The sequence below is a fragment of the Ahaetulla prasina genome, chromosome 18, assembly GCF_028640845.1.
Source record: "Ahaetulla prasina isolate Xishuangbanna chromosome 18, ASM2864084v1, whole genome shotgun sequence".
NCBI lineage: Eukaryota > Metazoa > Chordata > Lepidosauria > Squamata > Colubridae > Ahaetulla > Ahaetulla prasina.
Genome location: NC_080556.1, coordinates 5,483,542 through 5,507,205, shown reverse-complemented (window position 1 = coordinate 5,507,205; position 23,664 = coordinate 5,483,542). Strand labels below are relative to the sequence as shown.

The 23,664-nt window shown below is 47.6% G+C and overlaps 1 protein-coding gene across 1 annotated transcript in view; it reads left to right on the top strand.

The window, feature by feature from the left end:
* The window catches only part of AGRN (agrin), a 234,597-nt gene that overhangs the window by 70,098 nt on the left and 140,835 nt on the right, over window positions 1-23,664 (top strand). The window contains exon 3 of the mRNA XM_058160877.1: window positions 23,100-23,141. Coding sequence (XP_058016860.1) covers window positions 23,100-23,141 — 42 coding nt within the window. The remainder of the gene's footprint in view (window positions 1-23,099; window positions 23,142-23,664) is intronic.

The following is a 23,664-nucleotide window of genomic DNA, read 5'->3' as shown; positions in this document are numbered from 1 at the left end:
CAGTCCAGCGAGACGGAACAAATAGGTTTTAAGTTCATCTATCTATCTATAAAGGTCCCAGGTCAGACAATTGTCGAGTCCAGGGGAAGCTCATTCCACAGGGTGAGCCCCCAGAAGGCTCTCTGGGGCCGCCACATTGTTTGGCTGACGGCACCCTAAGGAGTCCCTCTCTGTGAGAACGCACCGGTCGCTGGGAGATTGAAGCCGGCAGAAGCCGGTCCCGTAAATATCCCGGTCCTAAGCCATGGAGCGCTTGAAAGGTGCATAGGGCATCCCAGTCCAGGAAGGGACGCAACTGGCGAATCAGGCGGACCTGATTAAAAAGCTCTCCTGGAGACGGTCATCAAATGGTCTTCAAAAGACAATCTATCTATCATCTATCTATCTATTCATCTATCTATCGCACCTTCCCCGTCGGGGCCAATGCCCCCCCCCCGACGGACAGCCGCATCTGCCCCCGGTTCGGAAGTAAAACTGGCGTGATGACCCAAACGTCATCAAAACTCTTCTGTGCATGCACAGAAGAGCGCGCGTGGACACAATGCGAACTGGTAGTAAAGGTACCCACCCCTGATATCTACATATATATATATATATAAATCTATCTATCTATCTATCTATCTATCTATCTATCTATCTATCTATCTATCTATCTATCTATCTATCTATCTATCTATCTATCTATAAATCTATCTATCTATCTATCTATCCCTCTTTATCGATCCCTCTTTATCTATCCCTCTATCCCTCTCTCTCCCCTCCTCTCTCTCTCCCCCTCTCCCTCTCTTTATTTCTCTCTGTTTTCTGTCTGTCTATCATCCATCTCTCTCTCTCTCTCTTTCTCTCTCTCTCTCTCTCTCCCTCTCTCTCCATACACACACACACACACACACACACACCATGTTTCCCTGAAAATAAGACCAGGTCTTATATTATTTTTTGCTCCAAAAGATGCATTAGGGCTTATTTTCTGGTTAGGTCTTCTTCTGGGGAAATATGGTACTAACTTGCATCTGTCTGATGATCTTAACTGGGGCTTATTTTGAGGGTAGGGCTTATATTGCAAGCCACAAAACTTTTTTACTTTTTCACTTCTTCTTTGGCTCCAGCTTTGGGGCTCGCAGAGCTGTTTGCAGCTAGTCCTTGACTTACGACCATTAGCTTAGTGACCGTTTCGAAGTTACGATGGCGTAACTTGCAATGTCCCGGGTGGTGGGGGTGGGGCGTCGAGCAAAGCAAGACGGGGGGGAAGCCACGTTCCCGTCGCGATTCGCTTTAACGACGGCAATGATTCGCTTAACCGCTGCGGCAAAAAAAGGTCACAAAACGGGGCAAAACGCTCCCTTAGCGACTGCCTTGTTTAGCAACGGAAATTTGGGGCTCAACTGTGGTCGTAAGATGAGGACTTTTATTACCTGTGTGATTTTTTTTTTTTGTTGCCCATTGGTTTGCCAACTCTGCTTTAGTTGTGAGACCCCTGAATGACCACATGGTGGCGGTATTGTCTAGCACAAGGAAAAGGATGCTGTTCATTTATCCTGTATCCCAGATCCTTGGCAACTTTAAGACTTGTGGACTTCAACTCCCAGGGGCTTTTTTTCAGATTTTCAGGTTCTCTAGATCTTCTCGTTCAAAAGTTAAAATGTTCAGTGGTTTACATTTCTTTCTTTGTACGGTTCATTAAGCTCTGCTCTGCTCTGCTTTGCTTCTCCCCCCATCCCCCCGGATTTTACAAACACATTTTATTTTTATTTTTTTTCGCTATTCTTCCTAATAATTTTGCTGCTACCTAAAGACTGAATCAAGACTGATTTTCATATCAGCTGAAGAGAATATTTGCAGCTCAGGGGTGAACTGTGAGGCCCTTGGTTTGGTTTTCTTGCAGATGTTTCATGAGCCAACTAGGTGGGGGGGTGAGGAGGAGGGATATTTAAAATAACAGAGTTGGAAGGGACCTTGGAGGTCTTCTAGTCCAACCCCCTGCTTAGGCAGGAAACCGTATACCATTTCAGAACAAATGGTTGTCCGGTCTCTTCTTAAAAACTTCCAGTGTTGGAGCATTCACGACTTCTGGAGGCAAGTTGTTCCACGGGTGAATTGTTCTAACTATCGGGAAATTTTTCTCCTTAGTTCTAAGTTGCTTCTCTCCTTGATTAGTTTCCAACCTTCGCTTCTTGTCCTGCCCTCAGGTGCTTTGGAGATTAGCTTGACTCCCTCTTTAAATAATCTTAAGCCATCTTCATCTCTCAGGCTATTCTGCTTTCTGCTATGTTGCTGGATGGAAGGTGGGAGAGAGAGAGAGAAAGCTGTTTTTAATGTTTCATTTATTTGTCGAAAGAGAAACTTCCTATTTCATTGACGCCCAGATTTGAGGACAGAAGGACATTGTCCCACACAGGAAGAAAAAACAACAACAATGCTTTTAAATCCTACTAAGAGTAATCTCACCTATTGCTCACTTCTGCGAAATCCCTCTGTCTAGAATTTGTTGATTTTGCAGCTCTTTGTCCCTAGCGTGCTGTATTCTGCTCAAGGTTATATATTTGAGGGGATAAATGGGCATCTGTTGATGGATGTTACCGGGATTTTGTTAAAGGAGATGAGCAGATGACAGGTAGGCGGTGATCCAGTTCATGGTGACTTGCATTCGCAAGCAAAGTTATCCGGAGCTAGGTTTAGTTGCAGACGTAAGCCGTTGAGATTGAGTAAATGTGATTTGCAATTTGGCATCTGTCTGAAAACCATCCGGGATGTGCTGATTAATTGTTCTAATAGTTTGTCCTTAGTTCTAGGTTGCTTCTCTCCTTGATTAGTTTCCATCCGTTGCTTCTTGTCCTGCCCTCAGGTGCTTTGGAGAATAGCTTGACTCCCTCTTCTTTGGGGCAGCCCCTGAGATATTGGAAGACTGCTATCATGTCTCCCCTAGTCCTTCTTTTCATTAAACTAGACATGTCCAGTTCCTGCAACTGTTCTTCATATGTTTTAGTCTCCAGTCCCCTAATCAACTTTGTTGCTCTTCTCTGCACTCTTTCTAGAGTCTCAGCATCTTTTTTACATCGTGGCGACCAAGTGGGAGAAGGAGGGGGAAGGGAAGGAGAGAGAGAGAGTGAGGGACCTTGAGTGGCTCAGACTGCTAAGACAGTCTGTTATTAACAGCAGCTGCTTGCAATTACTGCAGGTTCAAGCCCCACCAGGCCCAAGGTTGACTCAGCCTTCCATCCTTTATAAGGTAAGTAAAATGAGGACCCAGATTGTTGGGGGCAATAAGTTGACTTTGTATATAATATACAAATGGATGAAGACTATTGCCTGACATAGTATAAGCCACCCTGAGTCTTCGGAGAAGGGCGGGATATAAATGCAAATTAAAAAAAAGGTCCTTAGTGGTTTTTGAGCTTGGTTATTATTATTATTATTATTGTAGATGTTTCATTACCAAAGTAGATAACATTATCAGTGCTAGAAGGGAGTGGGGTTTAGAGGAGGAAGAGACAGAGAGCGGGAAGGAAGGAGGGAGGGGCTGTGGGGTCTTCGGTGCTCTCTGAGCTTGATGGTCTTCTTTGCAGATGTTTCGTGACCCAACGAGGTAACATCCTCAGTGCTAATGAAACTGAAGCTACTTGAAGCACTGAAGATGTTACCTAGTTGGGTCATGAAACGGCTGCAGGAAAACAAATCAAGAGACCACGAAGGTCTCCCCAATGCATCCATATCCATGGATGTTCCTGAGATTTCAGGACTGACCTAGATACGTTGAAAATGTCCTTTCTAAAGCGGGGGGCTCAGGTTGCCAGCTTCTAACCTTCTTCATCTCTTTTTGTGGTCCCTTAGCTTCTCTTCGATGGCTGTTGGACAGGGGTGGGCTTCAAAAATTGTAGCAAGGGGTTCTCTGCCCGGTTGCTGGGTGAGCATTGGCCGTGGTGGGCTCCAGCTGTTCCTCTGCCTCGCTGCTGTCTAGCTCCCTCTCTGGCTTCAATGCAGAGCCCTCGTCCGAGCTTTCCCCAGCCCCCAGGACTGGCTCATGTTCCTCCCCACCTCCTCACTGTCTGACTTTGCTGCCAGCTCTGCTGGCTGCCGACGGGCCACAACATCTTTAGAGCTGAAGAAGCTTCTTGGATGAGAAGCGAAACCTCTTCAAAGAAAAAAACCCCAGAAAGTCCAGTTGCCTCTTGAAAAAAAACACAGCACCTTGGGATCCTACCTTGGTCTTTTCCCCCTCTTATCGCCAGGTCTAGATGGCCCTGACTCTGCTACCCTCTTGCAAAATTCCCGAGTCCTGATTTGCAACCAACCTAGAACTGAGAAGTTTCCAGAAAGTGGGAACAATTAACCAGTGGAACTCCTTGCCTCCAGAGGTTGTGAGTGTTTTTTAAGGTTTTTAAGAAGAGACTTGGACAACCATTTGTCTGAAGTGGTGTAGGGTCTCCTGCTTGAGCAGACGGTTGGACTAGAAGATCTCCAAGGTCTCTTCCAAGTCTGTTATTCTATTAAGGCCTGGCTGTACGGGGCCAGGAGGCTAGGGTGAACTCTACAGTGGCCCATTTAAAAAAAAATAAAATAGGATGTATTATATTCCTTGGATGTCATGGTCATTGCTCCTGACTCTTCTATTAATCTAATCCCACAAGTCGGGCCCCGTTTTGACATGGGCGGCCTTTTTATCCTATTATTTCAATAAACTAAAATAGCATGCCAATTTCCTCCAGTTAGCAGCTAATGGGGAAGAAGGCCACAGCTGTCTTACGGGATCCTGTATAATATAATAACATCCACTTTAAGGATTTTTATTTTATTTTTTTTTGGCTCCGGGAGGCAAGTGGGGGGATGGAGGAATTGCTTGAGCCGGGCCTCCCCAGAGAACTCGTAGGTCAGGAACCTATTAGCAACCGTATGCTTTTAAGGAGATTGTTTTTAAACATTCAGATTCGGTGGGATCTGGGAGGGAGAGAAGCCGAGGCTTCATTCAACGCTGATCTCTTCCAAAACACCTCAAGGCGTGCATCTCTATTTATGGGGATATTTTATTTGCCAAACCGTGCAACTTCATAAAAACAGCATTAACAGCAAAGCCCCAGCTGTAAAAAAAAGTAGCTTATAAGAGAGTTGTGAAAATAAATATGGGTTGAGTCCTTGCCCTAAACCGGTAATAAAGAGAGGACTTAACTTCAGCTCTGGTACAATTTATGTCATAAAAGTGGGGGGGAAACAGCCGTACAGAGAATTGATTTTGGAAAGAAAAAAAATATTTGTGGAAGTTGCCAGCCAAACTTCTCTGTTTTGTTCGTTTGTTTTTCTTCCTCCTAAGGCAGAAGAATATTCCTCTTTGGAACAGTTTAGGGAAGTTGGTGAGAGCCAGGAACCGAATAACGCAAAACCCCAACGGTCCTTTTTCAAGAGGCAGCCGGCTGGGCGCTCTTGTTTTTTTCTTTGAAGACGTTTCGTTTCTCCTCCGAGAAGCTTCTTCAGCTCTTTTGTGAATAACACTTTTTTTGGGGGGGGGGAATAACCCAAATATTTCTCTCTCCTTATAATAACAGACAGGTCACCTTTTCAGCGTAGCCTCTCCAAACGGGAATTATTTAGTGTTCATTGTTGGAATGCAGGCTTTTTCATTCAAGTTCCAATCAGTGGTGGGTTGACAGTGGTTCGCCCCGGTTTTGGCGAACAGGTAGCGGCAGCGGGAGGCTCCGCCCACCTGCCCGTCATCAAATACGATATGTGCATGTGCAGAAACAATAGCTATTCCATTCCATTCCATTCCATTGATTCCATTCCACATTTCATATTCTATTCTATTCCATTCCATTCCATTCCATTCCATTCCATTCCATTCCATTCCATTTATTCTATTCTATTTCATTTATTCTATTCCATTCCATTCCATTTATTCCATTCTATTCTATTCTATTCTATTCCATTCCATTCCATTCCATTCCATTCCATTCCATTCCATTCCATTCCATTCTATTCCTAATTCTATTCTATTCTATTCTATTCTATTCTATTCTATTCTATTCTATTCTATTCTATTCTATTTCCATTCCATTCCATTCCATTCCACTCCACTCCACTCCACTCCTTCTATTCTATTCTATTCTATTCTATTCCATTCCATTCCATTTATTCTATTCTATTCTATTCTATTCTATTCTATTCTATTCTATTCTATTCTATTCTATTCCATTCCATTCCATTCCATTCCATTCCATTCCATTCTATTCTATTTCATTTATTCTATTCTATTCCATTCCATTCCATTCCATTCCATTCCATACTATTCTATTCTGTTCTATTCTATTCCATTCATTCTATTCTATTCTATTCCATTCATTCTATTCTATTCCATTCCATTCCATTCCATTCCATTCTATTTCATTTATTCTATTCTATTCTATTCTATTCTATTCTATTCTATTCTATTCTATTCTATTCTATTCTATTCCATTCCATTCCATTCCATTCCATTCCATTCCATACTATTCTATTCTATTTCATTCAATCTATTCTATTCTATTCCATTCATTCTATTCTATTCCATTCCATTCCATTCCATCCCACATTTTCTTTTCTGTTCTGTTCTGTTCTGTTTGAAATGTTTTCGAGGGTTTTTTTCGTGACTCACCTGTCTCTGTTATATCTGGTTAATTGGTTTTTTCCCTTCTTCTTTATTTGTAGCCTTTGCTTTCCTAAATTATTGGGCAGTACAGTAGTCCTCGACTTACGACTGCAATCGCGCCCCAAACATTTATGTGGCTACGGGAGACTTATTTGTTCAGTGCGTTTTGAGTCCCATTTTACGCCTTGCCTTGCCACATTTGTTGAACCGATTCACCGCGGTCGGTAAATTAGCCGCACGGTCGTTAAGCAAATCGGGCTGACTTTGCTCCGCAGAAGCTCCCAAAAAAAAAAGGCAATTGCGTGACCCTGAGGACACCCGCAACCGTCATCCATACGAGTCAGTCGGGAAGCGTCCAAATTTTGATCATGCGACCATGAGGATACCTCAACGGTTGTAAGTGTGAAAAATGATCCTGAGCGATGTTTTTTTCAGCGCCGTCGTAAACTTCGAACGGACAGTGAGCTGTTGTAAGTTGAGGATTCCCTGCATTTAACACCCTCTCCTTCATGGTGGAGAGAGTCCATAGCCTGTTCTCCTCCAAAAAGTAAGGAAACAAGACGGAGAGAATGTATTATTCCTTTGTGGATTTATTTACAGTTGCATGGGGTTGCGGCGGTAACGAACAGGCAATTGTGGTTGCGACCACCAGAGGGCGTCTGGAGCGTGGGAGAAAACGGCTTTCAGAGCTGGCAACGAACGCCTTGCATTGAGCAAATGGAGACAGGAAGGAAAGGAAGGCAGGAAGGAAGAGAGTAAGGGAGAAAAAAAGAAAGAAAGAAAGAAAGAAAGAAAGAAAGAAAGAAAGAAAGAAAGAAAGAAAGACCCCCCCCTCCTTCACATGATACTAGGTGGCTCAGTGGCTTAAGACGCTGAGCTTGTCGATCCGAAAGGTTGGCAGTTCGGCAGTTCGAATCCCTCGCACAGCTCTCCTGCGTGAGCAGGGGGTTGGACTAGATGACCTCCAAGGTCCCTTCCAACTCTTTTTTTTTTTTAATCTGAATTTATATCCCACCCTTCTCCGAAGACTCAGGGCGGCTTACACTGTGTCAAGCAATAGTCTTCATCCATTTGTATATTATATACAAAGTCAACTTTTATTGCCCCCAACAATCTGGGTCTTCATTTTACCTACCTTATAAAGGATGGAAGGCTGAGTCAACCTTGGGCCTGGTGGGACTTGAACCTGCAGTAATTGCAAGCAGCTGTGTTAATAACAGACTGTCTTAGCGACTCTTGTTACTGATACAGACTTAATATATGCAACTCGCAATCCCAAGGAAAGAGGAGTCTTCTCAGAGGGACTAGATCTGTTTGTGGGTTTCGAAATGGAGCTTCTGGGCTTAGGGGCACTCTACCTTTTTATCTGACGTGCTTGGAGAAACAACAGTCCCGAACCATCAGCTTTTCCCCTCCCCACTCCCTGGGGTTGAATTATTCACCTTTCTTTGCTTGGCTGTCTGTCCCGCCTTCCCTTCCTTCAGTTTTCACAAAAGAGAATAAAAATAAAGGTTGTTTTAGGTTAAACCCGCCTTTTAGATCTTTAGAATATCATCATTTGTTAACGACCCCATAATCCCTTGCGGGGCGGAGTCTGGGCAACTGAGTGGAGCTAGCAGAGTGTTTTCATGGCCGGATGCCCTTCTTGTTGCCACTGCGGAGTTTTGTTCAGCAGATATATATTCTCCTTGCGCCCAGAGAGAAAAATATCTGCCTCTACCTAAGATCGAACTCACAGAACCTCCTGATTGTGAGGTGAGAGCTCCTACCTCTAGGGTCACCCCACTACTCCTTCAGCTCTCAGAATATACGCTGAAAAAAATCCCCTTTTTCATTAGCCTTTCATATGCCCGGTGGCCGGATTTCTTGAAAAACTAGGTTGCAAGATGCCGGCAGCCAGATTTTTTTGGAAAACGTTCTTTTGTCGTCTTAAGTCAAGAGTCCCCAACCTGTGGGCCGTAGCTCTGTGGCCGTAGCCTATTTGCAACCGGACCACGTTGAGTGATGGGCACGCAGCCCCCCCTCCCCCGGTGTAAGTTCTCAGGTTTGGGAAGGTCGTAGAGGGAGGCATTTGGGCTGGTGATTTTTTTTGTTTTTTGTTTTGGCAAAACGGCAATTTGCTTGAAGTTACGCAGGTGCCTCTTGGATTTGGCAAATCTGGGATCATTTCTGTATCCTTCCTGGGCAGCCATTTCACAGCCTGGGTTCGGTGCCAGGAGTGACAGTTGCTAGTCAAGGGATTAAGGGTCCCGAGTCACTGAAATGATTGAGTTTTGTGGCCTGATGCAGAGGTGAAATCCAGCAGGTTCTGACAGTTTCGGGCGAACCCGTAGCGGAAATTTTGAGTAGTTTGGAGAACCAGCAAATGGCTGGCCCCAGAGTGGGCTGGCCCCTCTGGCTGGCCCCAGAGTGGGGTGGGAATGGAGATTTTGCAATATCCTTCTCCTGGAGTGGGGCAGGAATGGGGATTTTGCAGTATCCTTTCCCTGCCACGCCTGCCAAGCCCACAGAACTGGTAGTAAAAAAAAATTTGAATTACAACACTGACCTGATACCCTACTAAGCCACTTCTGATGATAGCAATAGCACTTAAGACTTAAATACCACTTTGCAGTGCTTTTACAATCCTCTCTAAGTGGTTTACAGAGTCAGCCCTATTGCCCCCAACAATCTGGGTCCTCGTTTTTACCGACCTCGGAAGGATGGAAGGCTGAGTCAACTCTGAGCCAGTCGGTCAGGATCAAACTCCTGGCAGTGGGCAGAATTAGCCTGCAATACTGCATTCTAACCACTGGGAAGGAAGGAAGGAAGGAAGGAAGGAAGGAAGGAAGGAAGGAAGGAAGGAAGGAAGGAAGGAAGGAAAATGCATAGATAAGAAGGAAGGAAGGAAGGAAGGAAGGAAGGAAGGAAGGAAGGAAGGAAGGAAGGAAAATGCATAGATAAGAAGGAAGGAAGGAAGGAAGGAAGGAAGGAAGGAAAATGCATAGATAAGAGGGAGGGAAGGAAGGAAGGAAGGAAGGAAATAAAATGCATAGATAAGAAGGAAGGAAGGAAGGAAGGAAGGAAGGAAGGAAGGAAAATGCATAGATAAGAGGGAAGGAAGGAAGGAAGGAAGGAAGGAAGGAAGATAGTAATAGCACATATACCGCTTCACGGTGCTTTTACAGCCCTCTCTAAGCGGTTTACAGAGTCAGCATCTTTGCCCCCAACAATCTGGGTCCTCGTTTTACCGACCTCGGAAGGATGCAAGGCTGAGCCGGCCTTCTTGATGCCGTCTTGCAGGCAAAATGAAAAAAAAAGAAAAAAAAGAAAACGGCAACTGGGGAAAACGCTCCTCCTCGCAGTAGGAGAGCTAGCCTCTCAAGGAGAGCTTTTTATTCACTCCACGACAATCTGCCCGGCATCTTATTTGAAGACCGAAGGCCCGAAGGATCACCCAGTTCCTCCTTTCCCCCCCTTTTCCCAGCTGTCTGCCTCCGTTTGCAACGGGTCAGCTTCTCCTCTCAAAAAGGGGACCTAAGCATGCAAAAGGATAAAGGCATAAATATTCTTCTTTAACCCAGCAGGAGCCCTGACTGAGCTGGGGAGGAGGGGAGGGGAGGGAAGGGAAGGGAAGTTTGGGGGTGGGTGGGAGCACATTCCTGTCTGGTGTCCCGGGCTTTGCACCATTGTTGGTTGCCGATGTATTGTTTGCCACTTTCATTCTTTTCTTCCTTCCCTCCCTCCCTCCCTCCCTTCTCCCCCTTTCCTTTCAATTCTTTTTTTTTTCCTTTTCTTTTCTTCCCCTGGGTGAACCCAAAAGGCTGGGAAATGTAAAGCTTTTGGATCAGATCCAGCGTTTCCCAGAGCAAAAAAAAAACAACCACTTTTGTTGAAGTCTTGGGCCTTCTCGGCCAACGAATAAAACTTCTGTTTAAAGTCCTTCCTTCCCGCTTTGGTCTTGGGGATAATATTTCTCCCCCCCCCAAAAAAAAACCCTTTTGAAATATTTTTGTTTATGATTAAGGATAAACTTCTTTTCTTTTTCCGGAATTTTGATCGAGGGGAGTAAAGTCAGGTCTGTGCGGTCAAAAAGACACCAAAATCTCTTTGAAAGAGGTTCTGCAGATCCTCCTTCTTCCTCCTCCTCCTTTTCGTCCTTTCCCCCCTCCTCCTCTTCTTCTTCTTCCTCCTCCTCTTCCTTTTCTTCCTCCTTTTCTTCCTCCTCCTTTTCTTCTGCCTCCTTTTCTTTTCTTCTTCCTCCTCCTTTTTTCCCTTCCTCCTTTTCTTCCTCCTCTTCCTCCTTTTCTTCCTTTGCGCCTCTTCCTTTTCCTCTTTTCTTCTTTCTCTTCCTCCTCCTTCTTTTCCCCTTCCTCCTTTTCTTCCTTCTCTTCCTCCTTTTCTTCCTTTTCCCCTCTTCCTTTTCCTCTTTTCTTCTTCCTCTTCCTCCTTCTTTTCCCCTTCCTCCTTTTCTTCCTTCCCTGCCTCCCTCCCTCCTCCTCCTTTTCCTCTTCTTCCTTTTCCTCCTCTTCTTCCTCCTCCTTTTCCTCTTCCTCCTTTTCTTCCTTTTCTTCCTCCTTTTCCTCTTCTTCCTCCTCCTCCTTTTCCTCTTCTTCCTTTTCCTCCTCCTCCTCCTCCTCCTCCTCCTCCTCCTCCTCCTCCTCCTCCTCCTCCTCCTGGATTAATTTCCCATAATGCCCCAGAGCAATGCATTAGACGCCCATCAACACCCACTAGAGGAAATGAACAGGGCAGGTATTAGAACATTGTATTTCAGGGAGCCACCATTAGATGATGATGATGGATGATGGATGATGATGATGATTAAATATCTTCAGCAAGCGCCACTTCCAGATTGTCCCCCAGCCAGTTGAGAAATAAATAACGGGGCAGTTAGAAGGAGCAAAACGAGGCCGCTTCCTTTGGCTTGTTTTATAAAAAAATTCTATAATTAGGGAAGGGGCTACCCAAGGCCATCTAGTCCAACATGCAGGGAAATCGATTCAGCCTTTAAAAGTTTCCAGAGTTGGCAGAGCCACCCTTCTCTCTACGTGGAAAATTCTCCCCGTGGTCTCTCTTTTCTCTTTCTAATTCTCTTCCTGTCGGGAATAAGCACATTGCAACTTCTTCAGCAATCGCACAATCTTGGAATTGAGGGGGTGGGTGGGCGAAAGGCTCGGCGAAGACCAGGCTGAGTGTCCGAACGCGACCGTTGGATTCGTGTGCTTCCATCTGGAGCGTCACAAAATTCAATCGGCAATCAGGGAAGGGGATCAATTTCACGTCTGCTTCGTGGGCAAGGGAAACCCTGGGAATGTTTTTTTTAGCCAGCCTCTGGGGTGCAAAAAAAACTCCATCCTGCTCCTTCTGAAGGCATCTCAAGATACTTCCCGGGTCCCATCCTCGCACATCCCACCACACCTCCTTTGTCCAATGTCGGGATTCGTCCTTCGGAGCTGTGGCTTCTTGTCTTTAAAAGACTTTTTGGGAAGCGGGAGAATCCGGGTCAGAGACGCACTTTCGGGCTGTTGGTCTTTGAAGAGCGAAGAAGATTTGGAAGGTCCGCAGTTCTTCCCTCGACTTCTGCGTGCAGGAATAGAAAAATCCCAATGGATCCAGCCAGAGTAATCCACTGCTCCTTTGGTTCCGGAATAGCTAAGGAGATTTCCCTTCAAGAAACCCACCAAGTTCAGCCTTAAAAGAAGGAACCCGATGGCTACTCCTTTTTACAAATGCAAAATATTTCAGTACACACTCGAGCCAGCTTGGGGTATTTTTAATTATTTTTTTTTAACCCCGTTGGGACTTCTTTACTCATCGCCCGAATCTCGTCTCCGAAAGAAAATGCCATTTTGCAAGACAACTTTGCCTTTTCTCTCCCACCCACCCCACCCCCTAACACAGCTTGGACCTCAAGACAGCTCCGTCCAGCACTGCTTCTCCATCACATCACTGCCTGCCTGGCTGCCTCCCTTCCTCCCTCCCTCTCTTCCTTCCTTCCTTCCTTCCTTCCCTCCCTCCTTCCTTGCCTGCCTGCCTGCCTGCCTGCCTGCCTTCCCTCCCTCCCTCCTTCCTTTCTTCCTTCCTTCCTTGCTTCCTTCCTTCCTTCCTCCTTTCCTTCCTTCCTTGCCTGCCTTCTTCCTTCCTTCCTCCCTTCCTTCCTTCCCTCCCTCCCTCTCTCCTTCTTCCTTGCCTTCTTCCTTCCTTCCTTGCCTTCTTCCTTCCTTCCTTCCTGCCTTCCTTCTTCCTCCTTCCTTCCTTCTTCCTTCCTTCCTTCCTCCTCCTCCTTCCTTCCTTCCTTGCCTTCTTCCTTCCTTCCTCCTTCCTTCCTTCCTCCCTCCCTCCCTTCCTTGCCTTCTTCCTTCCTTCCTTCCTTCCTTCCTTGCCTTCTTCCTTCCTTCCTTCCTCCCTCCCTCCCTTCCTTGCCTTCTTCCTTCCTTCCTTCCTTCCTTCCTTCCTTCCTTCCTCCTCCTCCTCCTCCTCCTCTCTTCCTTCCTTCCTTCCTTCCTTCCTCCTTCCTTCCTTCTTCCTCCTCCTCCTTCCTTGCCTCCTTCCTTCCTTCCTTGCCTTCTTCCTTCCCTCCCTCCTTCTTTCCTTGCCTTCTTCCTTCCTTCCTTCCTTCCTTGCCTTCTTCCTTCCTTCCTTCCTTCCTTCCTTCCTTCCTTCCTTCCTTCCTTGCCTTCTTCCTTCCTTCCTTCCTCCCTCCCTCCCTTCCTTGCCTTCTTCCTTCCTTCCTTCCTTCCTTCCTTCCTTGCCTTCTTCCTTCCTTCCTTCCTTCCTTCCTCCCTCCCTCCCTCCCTCCCTTCCTTGCCTTCTTCCTTGCCTCCTTCCTTCCTTCCTTCCTTCCTTGCCTTCTTCCTTCCTTCCTTCCTTCCTTGCCTTCTTCCTTCCTCCCTCCCTCCCTCCCTTCCTTGCCTTCTTCCTTGCCTCCTTCCTTCCTTCCTTCCTTCCTTGCCTTCTTCCTTCCCGGCTCCTCGCCTTCCCCAAATCAGCTGCGTCTGTCTGCCGGGGAAGACCTATCACCGTGTGTGCGCCGAGAGGCAGAGCTCGGGAGGAGTGGAGAGACAGAGAGAGGGGGAAGGAAGGAAGGAAGAAGAGAAACACATAATGAATTTTGACACTGTCTCCTCCGCCCCTTTCAACATCTTGAGTTCGCAAATGAGACTACGGGGTTGGGGGGCGGGCAGGCGGGCGGGCGGGTGGGTTGGGGAGGGAAGAGAGGGAGGGGACGAGCTCTCTCTCTCTCTCTCTCTCCCTGCTGCCTTTCCAGGGAAACACGAACAAGTGAATGGAGCATTCCTGCCCAGCCCTCCCTTCTCCTCAGCTCTGGAAACGCTGACAGGTGTCCAGTGACTCCGACCCGCCTTTTGAAATAGGTGGCACAGGAACCACTGGATTTCGGAGACCGGTTGGCCTGAGGACGGGCTCCCATCCATCGCTCACCACCCCAAGAAACCTGGAGGACCAGCCTTGCCCCTTCTTCCCTGGCTGTCTTCTCTCCCTTTGTTTTTTACAGCTTCCCCAACCCAGCTGTGTGAAGGAGAAGACCCCGGTGGCGGCGTGGCGTGCCTCCCCTTCCTTCCTCTCCATCCCTCGCTGGCTGGCGCCTCGTTCCTCGTTCTGCTGCCTTCTCCGGCTGCCAACCGAACATTCACGCGGTTGAGCTTTTGTGTGCCGGAGAAGAAGGATGGTCCAGCTGCTAGCTGTTTGCAGGCGGACGGCTGGCACTGAGTAAAAGGAGGGCGAAGCCGCCCCGGTGACTCAGGGGCTCTGCTGGAGAATAATGCCCCTCTCTTATTGTTCCGGCGTTTGCTGACTTCTCGCCTCACCCTGCGCGGGGTTTTAGGAAACTTGGGTCTCTGTGGCACACCCCCAGTACTGTTGCTGTGGAGGCTGCTTCCCGAAACCGCTGGAGGACACCTTAATCTCTGGACGTCTTCAGCTCAGCCCCGTCCGTTTTTGGTTTTGTTTTTTTTAATTCCCAGGCGTTCTCTTCATTCCAACTCGCCATCCCGAGGAGAGGGGTATCCAAAGGAGACGTTGACGGTCCTGTTTGCTCGTCCCATCGGATGCAGGGACGGCGAAAGGCGCTTGGAACGGCTTTCCCCCGGGAAGTCGAGAGGGGAGCGAGGCAGAAAGAGAAGGCTTTGGCCAGCTGCCCTGGAGGAAACCCACAGCCGAGGCCCTCCCCTCCTTTGCTTTGCCGTCCCGGAGAAAGAGGCATCGGGATGGGGGCTGCTGCCTGGCCCTTTAACCCGGCTCCATCTCCCAAGCTGCCGAGATCATCTGCTAGAGGTTTACTTTAGAGGTGGCCCAGGGGTCTCCTCCTCCTCCTCCTCCTCCTCCCCTTTCGCCAGTTTGTCTGCTCCGTGCCCATCATCTGAGTTGTCAGTCCGTGGTTTAAATGACTGGAAGGAACGGCAGTTGTAACACGAGGACCACTCAGCCGCTAAGTTGATGGTTTCATAAAGAGGGCCATGCCTTTGGAGAACTTCTGAAGACTCAATTAAAGCGCTTCGTTTGCTTCGTCCCTCGTTGTCGTCTTCTTCTTCTCCTGGAGAAGGACCCCGTCTTCCTTCCTTCCTGGCGTGAAGTGGACGGATCTCCAAACAATCATTATACGGCCCATTCCTCTTTCTCTCTCTCTCTCTCTCTCTCTCTCTCTCTCCCCTCTTCCTCCGGCAACAACCTTTCAAAAGCTGCTTGAGTGGAGTTTTTCCATCGGAGGGGTGTCTCTTTCTCCAATATGGGGGTGCCTTTGAGCTTTGCGCGGGAGGCTTTTCTTTCCCGGAGCTAAAAGCAACCTCTCGATGCTCAGGACAGCTTCTGGGGTGACCCCGGGATCCATCTGAAGGGGTCCCCTGTATTCTCTTGGCTCCACTCTAGCTTTGGATTATAGCCTCAAGATGTCCCAGCCCAGGACGGGCTTCCCTTCCGAACGCTAAGAGCCCTTCCAGGCATGATGGAAGACCCTGAAACTACTTAGCTAAGGACCGTCTTGGAGGAGGGCAGACTGAGGGTGTTTTTTGGGGGGGAGGGTTGTGGAACCGCTGCCCTGGATCTCCCAGGGAGAGCCTGGAGCCCCATCCACGGCATGACCGCCTGCCAGTACCCCGTGGGGCCGGGCTCCTTGGACCGAGACCGGATGTACCAGCACAAAGTCTCCTTGGTGGTCCGTTACTTCATGATCCCGTGTAACATCTGCTTGATTCTCTTAGCCACTTCCACCCTGGGATTTGCCGTCCTGCTTTTCCTCAACAATTGTAGGTGTCCGTCCCCATCCCGTCCCCCGTCCCCCTCGGTGTTGTAGCGTGGCTGTGGGGAGTGCGGGAAGCGTAGGGAGGGGAGGAGCGGAAACAAAGCAGGCGGCAAGGGGGGCTTTTCGGGCGATAACTTCCTCCTCCCCATCTTTGGAAGGGGGAGTTGGGGGGGGTGCCTCGATGAGGGGTGGGTTGGTCTCTTTTTTTAGCGGGTGTGAGATTCCTCGTCTTTGCCCAGGTGAGTCGTCCCTCTGGACTGATGGGACCATTTGGCCTAATCCTGAACCGTCTCCCGCCCTCAATGTTTTCATTTAATTTTGAGTCCCGTGACCAGGAGCTAAATTGGGCGTCACACGCCTGGTGGGTGGCTTTGTGTAGAAGGAAGGGAGCAAGGAAACAACCAACCTGCCTTGGCAGTCAAACTTTGCATATTAATCAGCTTGAGGGAGATGCCTTCCTGTCTACACAGGAGCTTTTCCGTTACCTGAGGCTGGAGGCTGCTTGGCCCTTTGATCTGCTACGCCAAGATGGCTGATCCGATGATGCGCTTATCCCCTAGATAATTGGGGGTGGGGTGGGGGATTGGCAGGATCTTCTGCTTGGCAGGTAAACATTTGCCTGTCGAGCAGAAGCCCAAACAACCGTGTGTTTCACAGCCTGCTTTCATCTCTCCAGGAGCAGAGAATTATGCCGATGTGTCTTGAATGAAAGCACAACACACACACACACACCCTTGAACCTGATGCTCAGCCCCACAGTGTGTTGTTGGGCAGAGTCCCCTGCACTGGGTAGGCTGAGGGGGGACAATGGTGTGGCCAGCTTCAGTTACCGCTCAAACTTTCTCTCTCTCTCTCTCTCTCTTCCCTCTCCCCCTCTCAACTTATCTATCTATCATCTTTATTTCTCTCTCTCCCTCTCATCCATCCATCTATCTATCTATCTATCTATCTATCTATCTATCTATCTATCTATCTATCTATCTATCTATCATCTATCTATCCCACTCTTTCTCTCTCTCCCTCTCATCCATCCATCTATCTATCTATCTATCTATCTATCTATCTATCTATCTATCTATCTATCTATCTATCTATCATCTATCTATCCCACTCTTTCTCTCTATCCCTCTCTCTCTCTCTCCCCCTCTCCTCCTTCTCTCTATTTCTTTCTTTCTGTCTGTCTATCAGCTATCTAGCTATCCCCCTCTTTCTCTCTCTCTCTTCCTTCTCTCTCTCCTCTCTCTCTCTTCTTTCCTTCTCTATCTATCATCTATCATCTATCTATCTATCTAGCTAGCTAGCTAGCTAGCTATCCCCTCTTTCTCTCTCTCTCATCCTCCCTCTCCCTCTCCTCCCTCTCTTTCTTTCTGTCTATCATCTATCTATCTATCTATCTATCTAGCTAGCTAGCTAGCTATCCCCTTTCCTTCTCTCTCTCTCTTCTTTCCTTCTCTATCTATCATCATCTCTTTCTTTCTCTCATCTTTCTCCCCCTCTTATCTTATCTATCTATCATCTTTCTCTCTCTCTCTCATCTATCTTTCAACTCTCTCTCATCTTTCTTCTCTGTCTCTCTCTCTCTCTCTCTCTCTTTCCTTCTCTATCTATCATCTCTCTCTTTCTCTCACTTCCCCCTCTCATCTTATCTATTATATTTCCTTCTCTCTCTCTCTCTCATCTTTCAACTCTCTCTCTCTCATTTTCCTTCTCTCTCTCTCTCTCTTCTTTCCTTCTCTTTCTCTCTTTCCCCCTCCCTCTGCTGTGGTCCACTTTGAGCATCTCTGAGGCATTTGGTTGAGCCATTTTTGAGCAGGGCTGAATCATCGGCGTCATCCACAGGAAGTCTCCGCTAGAAACAAAGCCTCCCTATGCAGGGGCAGTGTACCCTTTTCGGGCTGGGAGGCCCAGCCACAAAGATATGGGGGAAAGGGTTTTGTGGCATGCTGGCAGGGCTCCCAGGGGCACCTAAGTGGCCCGCTCAAAACGGAAGGACGAGACCCAATCTTTCGTGGCGATGCGTTTCGAAATCAAACTTGAGAAGGAGCAAGATCCCTGTGGCTTGAAGCCTGTGCGGGCTGAGGTTGTGGAAGGATTTCTGAAAATCTCGCAGGACCGTCTGTTGCCAGACTATCCTGCTTGACAAAGAGTCCTGTGCGACTCCAAACTACTCCGCCCACGTCTAGTTCCACGTAATGCCCCCTATGTACTGAGTTGTTGCTCAGGACTTGCAAAGGCCCCGAAAAAGCGTCATATGTGTGTAGTAACGGGTGGGCGGCGTAGACAACGTGGAGCCATAAAAAGGCACGGACGAGAAGCCTTCTTTCTGAGTCAACGCCTCCCAAAATAGTTTTGGGTAAACAAAACCCAAACACCTCCAGAGTCCAGTCTCTCGGTGGGAGCCGGCTCGTGAGTAACATGTAGTTCAGCCTTCCCTCTGAACTGCCCCGAAGCCTGCTATGTTTTATTTATTTATTTATTATTTAAATTTTTATACCGCCCTTCTCCCGAAGGACTCAGGGCGGTTCACAGCCAAATAAAATACACAATAATACAATATAAATACGATTAAAATACAATTAAAAAACTTATTAAATTGGCCAAGATTAAAAATTTGAGATAAAAAACCCATTTAAAAACCCATAAATTTAAAAACTAACCCAGTCCAGCGCAGATGAATAAGTGAGTTTTAAGCTCGCGACGGAAGGTTCGGAGGTCCGGAAGTTGACGGAGTCCCGGGGGGAGTTCGTTCCAGAGGGCGGGAGCCCCCACAGAGAAGGCTCTTCCCCTGGGTGTCGCCAGACGACACTGTCGCGCCGACGGCACCCTGAGGAGTCCCTCTCTGTGAGAGCGCACGGGTCGGTGAGAGGTATTTTCCCTGCTCTCTCCTTTTATCTATTTGAGCTTGGATTACTGGCCAGGAGGGATCTTGCCGAGAGATCTCACGACTCCTTTTTAGGAGCAAGACCAGTAGATCTTGTCTCCTGGGAATCCCTTGAAACCCTCTTTTAATTCTGCAGGAGAGCAGTAGCGCGTGGCTACCGCAAAGGAGAAAATAGAACATAACAAATGGATGAGTAGCCTAATGGTTGTCGTTGGTTGTCAGCCACAGCAAATTTGGGCGGGCACGGCCAGCTAACTTGAGCTGCGTGTGGTCTCCCTAGGACCGAAACCATGAAATTTGTTTTGCCCTTCATTTATTGTTGGCTCCAAAAATAATAGAGTAGAGTAGAGTAGAGTGGAGTGGAGTGGAGTGGAATGGAATGGAATGGAATGGAATGGAATGGAATGGAATGGAATGGAATAGAATAGAATAGAATAGAATAGAATAGAATAGAAATAGAAATAGAAATAGAAATAGAATAGAATAGAATAGAATAGAATAGAATAGAATAGAATAGAATAGAATAGAATAGAATAGAATAGAATAGAATAGAATTCATTATTGGCCAAATGTGATTGGACACACAAGGAATTTGTCTTGGTGAGTAGGCTCTCAAGTGTACATAAAAGAAAAAGAAAAAAAAGAAAAAAATACATCAAAGGTACAACAATATTCAAAATTGAATAAATAAAATTGAATAAATAAATAAAACATTTACAACACAAATGATGGTCATAGGTTGCAATTTAACCCTTAATGATAGCAACAAAAAGTTACAGTCATAGTCATAAGTGGAAAGAGATGGGTGATGGAAACGATGAGAAGATTAATAGTAGTGCAGATTTAGTAAATAGTTTGACAGTGTTGAGGGAATTATTTGTTTAGCAGAGTGATGGCCTTCGGGAAAAAACTGTTCTTGTGTCTAGTTGTTCTGGTGTGCAGTGCTCTGTAGCGTCGTTTTAATGGTAGGAGTTGAAACATTTTATGTCCAGGATGTGAGGGATCTGTAAATATTTTCACACAATGAACGTTTGTGTTGCTGCAGAGAGTCTCCCGCTTCAGGATCTTTTTGTGTGGGGCGGAGGGGGGCAGACTTGGGGTCTGCTTCAGCCTCCTGGTGCAGGGCTTTGGGTGAAGGCTGGAAGGAAGAGCCACTGGTGGCCAAGAGCCGGAGAGCCTCATTCCAATGGGACTGCATCATGGCCTGGAACCGGCTGACCATCTCAGTCCGCTGAGCCTACAGGTGCTGGTACCTGGCCTTGCACTCCTGCAGGTCTTAGAAAGCCTATGCTGCTAGTCCACAATGAGGTGTTTCCGCTGAGCCTCCTCGGTCAGATCAGATCTGAAACTGAGCTGTTTTGCCAACTCTTTCTCCTGGTGGCTGCTTAGCTCCAGCAACTGCTTCCTGTTGGATCCCGGGCGGGCAGGCGATGAGGGGCTGGGAAGGGAGGGGTGAGTAGAGGCTGGCGAGAGGCGCCTCTCGACATGACTGACATCAAGTTGGCTACGCCCACCCAGTCACATGACCACCTGGCCACGCCCACCCAGCCGGTCATTGGTAGATCATGTTAGTGGTCCGCGGGATTTAATCCAATGGGACGAGCTCCGTTTTCGTTGGCAGAGGGGTTGCAGGAGGCCGTTCCAGCCGAAAACGGAGCTCGGGAGCCCGTTTTCGCTAGCAGAGCGCTCGGGCCCTCCCTGACACGAGTGACGTCAAGCTGGTCCTGCCCACCCCAGCCCTCAGAGGTCAAACACAACCCTGATGCGGCCCTCAATGAAATTGAATTTGACACCCCCATGTTACATAAATGTAAGAGGGGGAAGAAAAAACCCTTTAGAGAGGACTAGACCTCCACGTTTTCTTGTGCTGGGGTTGAATTCTGGGACCGTGTTGCACCCCACCCACCTTTCCAAAAGTGTTTAAGGTGTTCCTTAAAAGAGCCTTCCCCCCCCCCCCCCCCCAGAATTTCCATTTTTGCAATCCGGAGATCTGTTTTCCATTGGGGTTTCACTTGCAGGTCTGAAGAGGGGGTGAGTGGGTGTGCTTGGCTTCAAATTTTGCTTGCCTAGTTTCGTCCGTGCTTTATTGATTTCGACGTCCCCTGTTTTCCCGAAAAATAAGACCTCCCTGGATAATAAGCCCAATCGGGCTTATTTCGAGCGCATGCACTAAAATAAGCCGCCACCCTCCTCCCCCCCAAAAATAACCCCTCCCCAAAAATATTTAAACGCATGCGCAGCCGGTCCCCGCCGTTTCCTCTGGTTAGGGTTAGGGAGACAGAGCTGGAAATCAGTTAAGACGGCAAGATAATAATAAGACCTCCCCAAAAATAAGGCCAAGCGTTTATTTCAGGGGTTCAAAAAATATATATATAAGACAGGGTCTTATTTTCGGGGAAACACGGTATTAGCCCGCCCGGGTTCGGTGGATTCTTGTGCATCTCTTTTTTTTGGATCGGTTTTGGAAGCCGTTCTCGTTGCACCCCGGGTCACCAGCGGAGGGAAAGCCGTCTCCAGCTGAACCCGGTTTGCCGGTCAGGCAAAACCGGGTTTGATGGATCGCTACCCTGGGAGGGTGGGCGCTAGCTAATAAATAGTTCGATTTGGCGGTGCAGCTGGGGTCAGAAAGGAAATTGAATTGACTTGGTCCCCAGCAGCTGTGGACTGGGGTCCCTGACCTCTGCTGGCTCAGGAAAAAAACGTATTTCATTAACTAATCTGAAATCTATGCGTGTGTCTCCCTTCACTTCCAATAATCCGTGAGACCTTCAGATCACAAGGAATAATAAACATGTGTGCATGTCTCTGTATGATTTCCTGTTCTTGGTTCTGTTCCAGTGGTGAAATGTAAAATTTGTTACTACAGGTTCTGTGGGCGTGGCTTGGTGGGGTGTGTAATGTGACTGGATGGGTCTGGCCAACTTTTTTTTTTTTACTTTTAAAAGCATTTTTCCTTCGGCCAAAGTGGTTGTAAAAAAAATGCTTTTCAAAGGCTCTGACGATCCCAGCTGAGTTGCCTGATCGTCAGAGGCCTTTTGTTTTCTTTTAAAAGCATTTTTCTTTGCATTTAATAGGGAAAAAAAAGCCTCTGACGATCAGGCACCTCAGCCGCGATCGTCAGAGGAGCCTTTGAAAAGCATTTTTTCTACAACCTCTTCGGCCGAAACAAATGCTTTGAAAAGGCTCTGACGCTCCCAGCTGAGCGGGGTACGATCATCAGAGGCTTTTGTTTTTACTTTTAAAAGCATTTTTTCAGTCAAAGAAAAAATGCCAAAAAATGTTAAAAAAAAAAATCGCGAGGCTCAGCTGGGCATGGGGGAACGGGCAGGGATTTTTGCTACCGGTTCTCCGAACCACCCGCCGCCTTCGCTACCGGATCGGGTGATCCGGTTCAAACCGGGAGCATTTCACCCCTTGTCCTGGTCCTTCCTTCTGAGAAGGTGTTAATTCCAGACTGCCTTTTTTCCTGGTCAGGAAAGAGGGAATATAATTCTCTTAACGCAGCTCAGGGTGACCATCTGTTTCAAATTCATCCTAGGCTATTTTCTACCTTCTTCCCCCCAACCTCAAAACAAACCCTTAAGCAGGGAAGACCCAAAAGAGTTAACTCCTCCAGGGAAGCAACAGGGAACCTCACTTGGGGAGAAAGAAGAGAGGGTGTGCATTGGGCAGCTCTCAGAACTCACTCTGAGGTCTTCAGAGGCTGATTGTTGTATCTGCGCCCCCTAAGCTGGGCCTCCTGCCAGAAAGTGACTTGGAAAGTGAGGGGGAAGGGCCATCAGGACTTACCTCTGGAGCACCGGCTTCCCTGACTCAGCTCCAGGAGCCAGAGGCAGGCCAGGTGGAGGAGATAACGAGGCCTCCGTCCCCTGACTCTTTCCCCCCCCCAGGCCATGCCTCCAGACCCAGCTGATGGCCATCAGGCCTGGCTGGACCCTAGATTCCGTAGGCAGGAGAGGCGGGAACAACAGAAGCAGGGGTGGGGCAGGCCTAGGAAGTGCTGAGTCATGGAGCCACACCCCACAGGATATAAAGGCAGCAAGAGCTGCTGTGCCTCTTCGTAGCAGGCAAATCAACTGTTTAACTAAGAGCTGAAGTACTGTTTGTTCCTGGGTGACTCATCGGCGTCGAGGGAGATAACAGAGTCACTTGGCAGACGCTCGCTAGTTTGCTGCCAGAGCTGATAGTGCCGGCTAATTAAGCCATCGCTCGGACGGAGGCGAGGGGGGGACAGAACACCGATTGTATGAAGGGTTTATCATTTATAATTCTCATTTTTTCCTGTAAACAAGAGGGAGGGAAAAACAGTTTCGGGGGCTACACAGATTTTCACGTCTTCATTTTTTCTTCCTTTTGTTTTCTAGATAAACCGGTGAGCTACTTCCCGCAGGCAGTGCCCCAAGATGGTAAGTTGTAAAAATAAATAAATAAATAACATCCAGATCTGGCTAACGCTTGGCTTTTCTCCTTGCTTGAAGGCTAGGAAAATTCTAAGGGAAGCCGCTCCGTTTAACTCTTGACCCAGTAATCTGGTCCACTGACGCTTCTAAATACAGAAGTATAATTTCAGCGTCTCAATTTATAACGGTTCTTCCCGCAAACAAAAGGAAAAAAAAAAGCAAGAAGAAAAAGACAAACCAATCAGCGATCGTCTTTTAATTTCTGCGATGGGTTTCCTGCCAGAATCTTGGTGCCAACGTTTCATAGAATGTCTAAATCTGTCTAATTCTGCTGTCCCGGAGATTAATTGTTTCCCCATAATTGCAGTCTTATCGAAGGTATGCAAATAATGATTCCGATTGCAATAGGAAATGGGACCAGTTGGTCCGCTTCATTTGATTTGTAAAAAACAGGGGGAAAATAGGGGTGGGGGGACTTTCGGAAAGGTCCTTCAATCCTCCCAAATTGTCGGATTAGTTTGAGGATAAC